Here is an 11636-nt window from a genome sequence, read left to right on the forward strand (position 1 = left end):
AATTTGAAAAAGCCTCACACCTTCCAACTTCAGTGACTCAGATGGAAAATACTGTACTGGCAGATTCTTGAGGGGAAGGACAAAATTCCACTGCTCTTTCCTCTAGTGGGTAATTCTCCTGCAAATCACAGATATCTACAGTAATACTTGTTTTTAGGAAACTTATATTTTCTGGTCTGTGAAGAGGCCATTCCGCAGGCTAGATATAGAGACACAGCTGGGAAAAAGGTGGCATTTTTCACACCACTTTCATGACAATGACCAGGTGCAAAGCAGAAGAGATTAGATGCTAGAAGATGCAGAAGAGATTAGAGCTAGAATATTTGCAGACCAAAAAAAAATCCCTGCTGCCACTTTTTCAGCTCCAAAGTTGTGTAGCAGGCAATCGAGTACCGCTGTACTCAGTAAGGAAAGGGAAGGAAAACTCTTTCCTTAGGTGGGAGGCTGAAGTCCTGTGATTATAAGACCATTTGCATGGTTGTAAGAAGAATTTCCAAGTCGTGGAAAGTAGTGCAAAATTTGACCCATTTTCAGCAAAATAATTAATTTTAAGTTATAGCTGCTCAGAATATTCTATTTTCCAACGCAGAGAAAGAGATCAAAGAAAACCACTTCTATTTATTTTTCTATCGAAGAAAATAAATCTTAATGTGCTAAGTATTTACCTTTTCATGGTTTTTTATTGAGCTTGGTAACTGGCAATACAGCAGCTCAGGAAAATAAAGAACAAATTTATATACTCTTGAGAAATTAATTACTATTAGCTTTCAAGCCTGGCAATCAGAAGTGCTGGATTATTTCCCCGGATGAATAGCAATTCCCAGTTCGTATCTTAACTTCATTTTCAACTGGTGACAGAGCCCACCACTGCATGCCCAGTATAGGTTTGAGAGTCAATGGGTAGAAGCGAGTGTTGGACTCACAAGTAACTTCAATCCAGTGGCTCTTCACCACCCTAAGGGAGATATTTTGCCTTCAGACCCATGGAAGGGGTCAGGCACTGTGGAACACAGACGTGGACATGCCTCGGCATAAGTTAACGTGAGATTTGGCATCCCTGTATCATATTCTGCCGTAGGTTTACCTTCAGGAGGAAACTGCTCAGAATAGCTGCCTCACGTGGCAATCCTAAGGTAACCCTCAGAACGGACACGTCCAGTGCTCTACAAGTCAGCTCAGCCCAGTTCCTGCGGGGACTAAACAGAATAGAAACAGAAAGCATCCCAAAAGAGATCTAATTATCATTCCCTGCGCTTTCAGGAGGTTTTTTATTTCCTCCCTGGCTTATTTCACAATGACATTCCTGTGCAGGCAACCCTCGTTTTCTGTTTTCTCTGTTCTTCTGTTTTTCCAAGTGCAAAATTGATGTTGCAGAGCTTAAGTAATAAATACGGTTTAGAGGAATGCAATGTGCTGGTCTAATATACACACAGAACTTTATTGACATGTGAAATGTTTGTCTGAATGATTTCATACTTACATGGTATGATGAAAATTCACTACAAAAATAGGTAAAAAGTCAAGTCAGAGGTTTTTAGCCGGAGAAAATAAACAAAAGTCTACAATTTACCCTTCCCCTAAAGTTAAACTAACTTCTTCTGCCAACAATAACACAACAGAACTGTATCAACAGAATTATATCAACACTTTTTCTGTTTCAGTATTAAGTTCAAGCATCTGTTAACAACTTACTGCTTGTTGTTGTTGTTACTTGGCCAGCTCTTTTATCTGTATACAACCTCTTCATGCCGGAGTTCACTTTCTTTTCAATACTTGTTTACTTTTCCCACACTCTGCTTTTAATTTCCTCTCTTTCAAGCCACAATAATTTGACATTTCTTACAGGCCCTTTTGTCACCGACAGTTTTCTCCTAGGATCTTAAGTTTCTTCACAAGCAGTTTCTTTACCAGAGTTGTTCTTTCTACACGAGATGTTATAGCAACAGAGAGGTAATCTCTGGCAAAAGACACATGGATGGATCAATTCATTTACAACAGAAAATGCAGAAACTGTCTTTTCTGTCTCTTCCAGTACCTCAAGGGGGCCTACAAGAAAGATGGGGAGAGGCTGTTTAGTAGGGCCTGTTGCAATAGGACAAGGAGTAATGGTTTTAAAATAGCGGGGAGTAGATTTAGATTGGAAATTAGGGAAAAATTTTTTACGATGCGAGTTATAGAACACTGGAACAGGTTGCCCAGAAAAGTGGTGGAAGCCCCATCCCTGGAAACGTTCAAGGCCAGGCTGGATGAGGCTCTGAGCAACCTGATCTAGTCAGGGATGTCCCTGCTCCTTGCAGGGGGGTTGGACTGGATGACCTTTGAAGGTCCCTTCCAACCCTAACCATTCTATGATTCTATGAAGTATCTTCTTAAGAAATTTTATGGGTATCAATTTATTTACTGTGGGACTAAAAAAGCAAGCAAGCAAGGAGACAAAAAAACCCACCTGTTCCTGCCCAAATCAGAGAGTAGGGAGGGGTTTGCATTTTTTTAATACTGCTCTTATCTTGAAGACAACAAAGAAAAAACTGAGATGCTCTTAATTCCCTTGAGAGAGAACAGCAGTTATAGCAAAAGAAGTGTACAATCGACTGGACCTCAAAAGGTAAACAATTTCTGAGCACTGAGACAGGATTAAATATAGCTAGTCTACACCAAGAAGTTTGTCCAACCTTTATCTCAGAATTGCCAGGGATAAGAATTTTAAATTCACTCTGGATTATTTGCTATTGAATTGCCTGATAAGTTAAAAAGGTTATAAAAGCTGGTTCACTTAAAAACACTGTAGCTCCTAAATACTCCAGTTTCTATGGGCTCAGGCAACTAGAAACTCCAAATACCTCTTTGACAATTGGCCCAGCCAATCTAGTAAGTACCATTAAGCAGCCTACAAAGAAACAGCAGTAGACCAGCAAGCTCTTCTTGACTTCATTCCATTTTCCACCTCTGAAGATACCTGTTGACTTCATTTGGCATATTATTTAAAGGAACTACACCATCAAGTCAGTCAAGGTGTAGTCCTGATCCATCGAGTCTTTCACCTCTCTCTGCTCTGTAGAACCAGACAGGAGGTCCTACAGAAAGTATGTATGAAGCAGAGGATACATAGCTCAGAATAAAAAACAAAGAAAAAAAAATACATGTATTAACACTGGAAACTCCACCAGCATATGCAGCCCTCACTGTAGGCCTTGGAAAGGAGAACGATTTCTTCGAACATCTGCGTTACCATCTCTGATGTGAGCACGCCATGTGCTGTGCTGATGTAGCTATGTTGCAACCAGCATCTGAAATCGCTAGATTAAAATTAGTTCTGGTGTGTCAAGAGCAGGCTGCAAACACATCCCTTGTTAGAGAAGAGGGGCTGGCTGCAAAGAGAAGGCAAGTCATTACTATTTAGAGAAAGCTATTTGTCATATCAAGAGTAAGTTGCTTGACAGTACTAGAGAAAAGAGTCATCAGAGGTGGACTCAGCAACTCATTTGCTTCTTAATGAGCACTAATAGCAAATGAGATTATATCAGAGGAATTGCAGCTCCTGCAGAAACTGTCAGACATTTCCACAGCTCCACAGCAGATCAGAGTATGATGCTAGAGCAAAGATGACGGGGCAGCCAGGCATGTAGGTTGCCTTGGCTGAAAAACACAAAGCATCTTCCAAAGTTTCCATGCAAACTCATTCAGTCACCTGCGGTTCAGTTTACCAAAATATTAACTATTCAGGGTACGTGGATTAATATACAGCTCCTCAGAGCAGCTTTTTAACGACCTAGAACCCTCCCAAGCCAACTTTCAGCCACCCACCCCAGGTTTATTCACGCAACGTGACGGTGCACGGGCCCCACAAAGAGCAGCCACGAGCTTCGCCGTTTCGTGTCCACAGTCTCTAAACGGGAGAGAGTTCGGTGCCTGAATGCCCTGGTGACCAGCACCTCACTGAAGGCTGGGCAGAAATGAATCTATTTTTTCGCTCTCTTTGCCCTGCTCCTCCAGCCAAGACCATGAAGTCAAAAGGCTCGGGTCGAAACACTCCCAGGCTTCGAGCTCCCTCTGCAGTATTTTGCAAGAAATCGTTTTGCCTCAAGAAATTATTTTGTTAGGAACTGGATCATTCATAGCACTTAAATTTCTGAGAAACTTCCACTGAAATCTGAGCCGACCTAATAAATCATTTCTATTAAGTTTTATTCTGATGTGGAGCGGTTATGATCTGTTGACCTTGGCAAAGACTTTCTCTGCTGAAGCCCCGTGAACTGCTTTCAAAGGAAACGACTGGAGGAAAGCAAGTTGCTCGGGTATTTTAATCTGTGAGTGTGTCAACGTAGAGTTAACAGGTCAGATTCAGACATAATAAAAGGGACTCCTAAATCACTATGCCAGGCATTAGGAGTGAGTTTAAAAGCATTTAAGCGAGGATTTATGTCTTAATTAAATGATGACTTATATCTTTTAGTTCCCTGTTTGTTACTAATTTAGACTTCCATCGATTACACTGATACACGGCATCGCTTTCATGCCTCCTCGTACATCAGTGCTGAATCTGGCTGGTACGTTCGTATGAACCTATTAAAATCTTGGTTGATGTGGCTTTCAATTGCACGTCAAGTGGCAGAGAATAAAGGTGTAAATTCTGCTGATTTAGACTTCCTTCACATAGACTTGTCTCTGAATTCGGCCAGCTGCCATCACCAGGCACAAGCTATGCACCACATGATTTGGTTCCTCCTGTTTTGTAGAGTCATCTTCCTTGGCAAAATTAAATCCAGATTTTATTTAACTGGATTTTATACTTCTTATGCTGTTACTAGGGTTTATATCTGCTTTCTAAATTAATCCACATGCTGCAAATACATTTCTCTCTTTTAATTAACTATCTTTCCTTCAGTTTAAAGTACATGCAGGGCTGCAGATGGAATGAGACCCTGCAACAGGTTAATTCCCTTAATTTTGCAGCATTTACTTTCCCTTTTAAACAGGTTTAATATTCCAGCTGAGACACCAGGAGTAATATGCATTTTAACTGCTTTTAAGGGTGGCACGATTAGATGACTTGTCTTTCCTGGATGAGGAACATAAGGAGGAGGCGAAGAAGCCTGATGGAAGTCCCAAATTTAGTGTGAATTTGGGGATTATCTCATTAAAAATCAAAGAAGATATTGCTAATGCTTAGCAAAGAAAAATATTTAAGGAAATTGCCCGATGTTCATATAACCCAAGAGGATTATATGGGAAATAAATCTTGTATTCAGCACGAAATACACATTTTCTTGTATCGTTGTGCTCGATGCTATGGATGCACAGATGGGCTTCATGCGTGAAGCCAGTTCCATACATCGGCTTCCTCGCTCACATGTAAAACTAGCTCTGCGTAACAGACTGAAACGGGATGCTGAAAATCTACAGGTTTTACCTCAGGAGAGATAAAAACCTTGCGCCTGTGGGAGTTTTAGAAATGTTTTAGGAGTAGGAGTTGTTCCTCACGTTGGAATGTGAGACGGGAGAAGGAAACGTGGAAGGTGATAACGCTTAAGCTCTTCTATCTGAGACGGCAATCTTTTTATGACAAGGACCATAGGTCTATTTGTGTGTTGCAACAATCATAAATTAAAAGCTGTACAGGAAACAATTTAGCAATGGGGGAATCAACATGCCAGCGTTCACAGAAGGAACAAGGAAACCTCTGAGCTACCTACACGTGCAGTGAAGAAAAATCACTTTGTTTTTTCTGAACTTTGGAGACCTGCAAAACAATGGGATGAACTTGAACTTTCCCATTTCAGAAAAGTTCACAACCTTTCACCTTGTATGAAAATCACCTTTAAAATCCAGGGACTTAGCATTTGCCCTATTTCTTCCCTTTTGAAGGTCAGGAGTTATTTCATGTCACAATTAATCTCTGTGAGGAACAAAGCCCTGCCTGCAAGCCCCGTTGTTTCCAGGGAAAGGACGGGGGTGTCTCTGGGGACGGCTGAAGCCACCCAGGAAGGGCAGAGGCTGCTTTCCTGGACAGCTGCAAGGGAGGGACACCAAGTGAATAACATCTGTTTAGGAGGGGGACGCTGACAGGGCCTTTCTTGCTCTTTATCAAGCAAGTACTTTAATCCTTCCATTTCCCTTTTCGAAAAAAAAAAAACCCCAAAAAAAAACCACCCCACAAACCTAAAAAGTAAGCCTTGTAGGTACAGGTGCTCACAAGAACGCCAATAATTCTTTATTGAACGGGGAACCCACAGCTCCCCCAACTCAGGCCTCAGCCACGGCGGAGTCACCGGGACCCGGCGCTGCTCCCCCTGCAGAAGGAGCAGCCGTGCGCAGCTCGCCTCCAACACGCATTTCGCATCCGGTATCGCAAAACAAGCCCGTCTGCTTCCGAAAGCTGCCCGGTTCCTGAAAAAAAACAGGCTAACCGGCGGCGATAGCGGAGGCTGAACCTCGACACAGCCCTCCCTGCCTCCGCCTCCTCCGCCGCCGCCGCCGCCATCTTAGGGCGGGGGGGCGGGGAGAAGAGGCCGGCGCTGTCACGGGACTTCCGGGCAAGGCCGCGGGCGGGTGGTCAGGGTCAGCGCTGCGCCGTCCGGGCGGGGTGGGAGTCGGTCCGGTTTCCGCGGCGTTTCCCCGTCCTCTCCGACCTCCCGGGAAGTCGTTCTGTGAAAACAGGCAGGCAGTGCGTTCCCGGAGGGCGGGGACGGGACTCCGCCAGCCTTTCCGCGCCGCCCGTGTCTCGCCCCGGGCCTGGCGGTGGTCGGGGTGTAGGCCTCGCTCGGCACCATGGATCCGTTTTTGACTCTGCTGTATTCTTTGTCCTCGAGCTTGTCGGAGAGTGAACTTTCTTGCTTGAAGTTTCTCTGCCAGGATAAAATTCGGAAAAGGAAGCTTGAGTCTGTCCAAAGAGGCGTGGAGCTCTTCAGCATCCTTCTCGAGCAGCAGGAGATTGAAAGAGACAACGTCTCGTTTCTTGAAGAATTGCTTAAGAACATTTCAAGACAAGATTTGGTCTCACAGCTAAGGCGGTTTGTAGAGGAAGAAGCTGTTAAGGCTCCTGATGATCAACCAGATGAGCATGAAAAACGTAGGTGGATTATTTTTTTTAATGCCCCCCCCCCCCCAAAAAAAAAACCAACAAAACCAACCCAAACAAACAAACAAAATTAACCAACCGCTGTATACCTGTACGCTTTCTCTAGCTGTGGGTATGCTTAAAGCAAACCCAGAGCATGTCTGCCCTCGGTCACCTTCTGTAGCTGAGCCCACTACTAAAGGTGCTTTGGCTACTGACTGCTTGCTGCACAGGACTGTGTGGTACCCTGGAAATGTACCCTGAGGGCAGCGTACAGCTTTCCAGAGTGGACGTTTTTTCCTTTTTTTTATATGGTCGCTTGGAAATTGTGCTGTGTACTTGGGATTCTGAGTATATCCAGCGGCTTTTCAGAACACGGCGTGACTTTCGGTATGTGCAATGCAGCAAGAGTAGTAGCATTTTGCCAAAAGAAAAAAAAAGTAAATCCCAACCAACTTCAAAAATTGTTCTTGTATTTCTTATCTTTCAGGTCTTCTGGTGGTAGCTGTTGAAGTCATATGTGAAAATGTCGGGAGAGACTGGAAAATGCTGATACGAAAACTTGACTTTCCTGAAGTGAAAATTGAAAGAATAGTGGCAGCTAATCCATGTAACTTGCGTGAACAGTTGTTCCAGTCACTTCGAGAGTGGCAGAAGTGGAAGGGAAAAGATGCAAAGGTGACCGACTTAATAAAAGCTCTTCGGCTCTGTAGTATGAATTTGGTGGCAGACAAAGTTGAACAGGAGCTCTTGCCACTGAACACTGGAACCAGGTGAAATCAGCATGAAAACACTTCCACGTGCTGCAGATGCAGATGGAAAAAGTGAAAGTGCCTTGTACTCTTCTGAACCAAAATCCGTATCGTTAGTTCTGTTATTTATTCTGCCATTAATTTATGTGCCTTAAAAGGTTGATTTGTAGTCAGATGAAGGTTAACGTGAAAACAAATTCCTTTCAGGTAAATTTGAAGTTTGATTTTTAACTTTTAGAAGACCTAAACTCCATTTAGTAGAAGTTCTCACACTTTTGTTCTACTACCCACCTGAAGAGAAGATTTGCTTTACTGCAGGTACTTTTCAGATCTGTCTTCTCTGGAAATACATTCATGGGACACTTCTGACGCGACTGTAATTTAAAATTTCATGAGGAGGTTGAATTTTTTTTTTTTTTTTTGGTGGCCTATTATAGTGTGAAAGGGGGAAAGAGTAGTCCTCTTAGCTGTGTGCTGGGTTTTTGTTTTGAGTGGCATAAGATAATATCTTCCATAATTTCTCAAATAGATTTGCTCTCCGTAAAAGGATGCTAAGATGATTGTAACTTCAGGGCCCAAGACTGCAGTGCAAGAGGGCAAGTGACTATGGTGATGGGTTTTTCTTGGCAGAACCTTTTGCCCAAGTTGGAAATGAACTAGTTGAAATCAAGTGTCTGTATCAAGTGCCTTCATCGTCGTGAAGGAAGTGTTCTTCTCAGGCTATCAAAGAAATTGTGTGTGCGTCACAGATGTTTACAGCAGCCTCTTTTTACTGCCCTGAATGTTTTAAGATTCTTTACTAGGAATCCTTTCGTAACCTATATCGGAGAGTCTGGTCGTGTCTGCTGAAGCTGCAACTCGCCTCCTATGTAAGCCGCAGTTACCTGTGCTCCTAATAACAACAGTGTGTACTGTAACAAAAACCTAGAAAACCAGTTGGTTTCTATTTAGTGGAGGGGTGTGAAAGCCTACTGAGAGCAAATGTCTAGTACTGCCTTTCCTCTAGTGATAGCTGGTGAAGATCAGCTGTCTTTCGCCACAGTTTGTCTCTTCAAAGGTCGCTCCAGATCCAATAGCTCTCCCAAGTCCTCTGCAATATTTTAGTTCATTCCTGTTCCTTTACGTTTTTTCAAAGTGATTGTAAGCATCTCGCAGAGGAAAGAGGATTTATGAATGAGACCAGATTCAGTTTTCAGCTTTAATTTGGAACAGAGTTCAAAAATGGCCTTCATGCCAACCTAAGACTGGAAGAATTGCACAAGGCCTCTGGGGACTGCCCCCTGTGCAAGGGGGGAAAAGTTCTCTGAAATCTTTGTTGCTTGAAAGAGTAGGATTGTTTGTTACTGCAAACATCCTGCTAACTACATAAACAGATACTTGAAGAGGAGAGGCTTCTTTTTCTGCTACTGTACCTGTGTGACTTTTAGCTCCTTTCAGGTTCTTATTACGTGGTGCCATTACCTGGAAGGCTGGGTGTCAGCATATAATATACCACTACTCTGCATAAATGTTGGGACATTGATAACTTTCAAGTTTTTGTTGCAGTTGGTGCTCCTAGTTTAGATGATGACACTTGAATGAATACTTTGTCGTAGTTAAAGGAAACTGCTGTAATGTGAACTTACCTTTTTATTAAGGTTTTTCCTTAAGTAATTCTCACAAGTATTTTTCTAATCATAGCCTACTAAAGATCAATGATTGTATCCAAGCAAAGGAGCCATGGGTAACACGGCACTTTCCACTTGTCAGCATTTTGGGCAGGTGCAGTTCTCCAGGTACTTGCTCCAGTCCTTGTCAGCATCGATTGTCAATTCCAGACTTGCAGTAGGAGATACAGTGCTGCACCTACGCTAAATGACTAGCTCAGAAGTTTTGGAGATTTTTGTTTAACAGATACAGTCTTTATTCTACAGTATGACTTTTTTTTTCCTTCGTGCCTCTAAGCAATCTTTGTGAGCAGAGTGGAGCAGAAGTGAAGTTAGCAAGATGAGTTATGTGGTGAAACAGCTCTGCAACAGTTCCAAGTTCAATCTGTCCAGTAACGTGTTTTTCTTATCCACTTGTAATAACTCTTCTGGTTCACAGAAGATGGATTTATCTGGAATATGAAAAGTATACTGCCTACTGCGTACAACCAGGATATTTTAAGAATCGGTAGGAAGAACTTGTTAGTTGTAGCCAAGCGCTCATCAGCTACAAGAAATATTCTGCCTCAGAAGATAAAAAAAATCTTGTTTCTTTAAGGATTTGTACAGAGTGGATGTTTTACTGCGTATGAGAGCAATGACCTAGACTGCAGCAATCTGTGGAGCACCTCAGGGCCAATTAAAACCTGTTTTTCTTAGAGATTTACAAGTTGATTATGTAAGAACAAAATCAAATGGGACAAAGGGAACAGAAATATTTTATTGGGAGGAGGGTTAAGGGAAAAGAGTGCAATTTGTAAGGAAATCCTTGTGATCTAGTTAGCGATCTCTTATTTTCCAATGTATTTTGGACTCAAATGTGTATTTTTTTGTAACTGGAATTAATGTTTTATATAGTATAACTTTGTACACATTTCATTAAAAATACTTCCTTAAAAACCAAAGAAATTGAACTTTTTATTCTATATTACGGGATTGCTGTGTATGGTGAGATCTCTGCTTGGGAGGAGTTAAATGTTAAGGACGTTTTTAAAGCAAGCAGTGGTGCTAAACGGGGGTTGTGTTACCAATGTTGTCCTTGGAACATTTTAAAACAAAAAGCAAGAAGCTTTGTCACTGAATGTCTCAGAAGCACTAAAAAATCTGTAGTTTTCCTAGCAGGAGTAGCATTTGCATGCTGTCACTCGGGGAAGCATAAAAAAATAATTCTCTGCCAGCCCTCAGGAGCCTAAAATTGAGCCGCAGTGCAGTGCATGCATGGGAGAAAGGCCGCCTGTGAGTAAGTCCCTTACAATTGTCTTCCTTATTTTTCCTCTGCTAGGCATACTGTGGTCAGGATGTTGTGTTTGTTTGGTAATTAATTAAAAACATAGCTTACTCTAAACCTGGTCAGGCTTTTAGAGGATGTGTTCTGAAGTTAAACTGATAGAGGCTTCGGCGTTCTGTGAAATATCTCCTGGCAGTGAAGTGTTGGTGCACACTTAAGCTTTGAATGCGTAAGACAACTAACTTAATTACCCATTTTATCAAATTCTCTGTGATGCCCTGCAAGAGGATCTGCCCGTGAGGAATTATTAAAACCTTTTCCGTTTGGTCTCTTGAGAGTCTCGTTTCCTTACAGCCTTGAGAAAACAACTCATGAAAACACGTTGAGAGTAAAGAGTGCCATCTTGGGAGAATTCTCATTTTGGAGGATTGTGTCTCCGTGTTGCTTCACAGTCCCTTTCAGTACTTGCTTGCCATTTCCTATGATTTTTTAAGATATCATTTGTATATCGCATATTAAGAGGAGTTTTTTTTTAATTGCATCTTTTTCATTACTGAGTTAACTTTTCTTGACTTCGAATTAAAATTCCTCTTACACAATTTGATTGTCGTGAATTTTTCAAATGCAACGCTTTGTTTTCCTTTTTCTCCATTCCCCACACACAGGCAGCTGTATTTCCTCCAGCCTTTGTTTCAGTCCTAAAATAATTGGCTACTTTCTGAAATCTAATTGCTTTATTTAATTGTCTAACGCAAAAAAAAAAAGCTTAGTAACACATGCTGTATCTCCAAGCTCTCTCTGGCACTCAGCGTGTTCTTAATTCAGGCTCTTTGGTTGGGTATTTTTCAAGTGAAATTTCTTTCTGATCCCTGTCTTTGTTTCTTTCACAATTATCATAAGGTGGTTTGTGCTCT

At 42.0% G+C, this 11636-nt stretch overlaps 1 protein-coding gene across 1 annotated transcript; it reads left to right on the forward strand.

Moving 5' to 3' along the window:
* The first annotated feature begins 6558 nt into the window (after nucleotides 1-6558).
* On the forward strand, nucleotides 6559-9066 carry FADD (Fas associated via death domain). Its single transcript, XM_010115890.2, has 2 exons — nucleotides 6559-7069; nucleotides 7548-9066. Exons 1-2 carry the CDS (start codon nucleotides 6769-6771, stop codon nucleotides 7832-7834), a joined length of 588 nt encoding a protein of 195 aa, XP_010114192.2. The 5' UTR covers nucleotides 6559-6768; the 3' UTR covers nucleotides 7835-9066.
* The last annotated feature ends 2570 nt before the right edge of the window (nucleotides 9067-11636 follow it).

This window comes from Chlamydotis macqueenii, chromosome 5 (assembly GCF_036417535.1).
Source record: "Chlamydotis macqueenii isolate bChlMac1 chromosome 5, bChlMac1.mat, whole genome shotgun sequence".
In the NCBI taxonomy this organism is placed as follows: Eukaryota; Metazoa; Chordata; class Aves; order Otidiformes; family Otididae; genus Chlamydotis; species Chlamydotis macqueenii.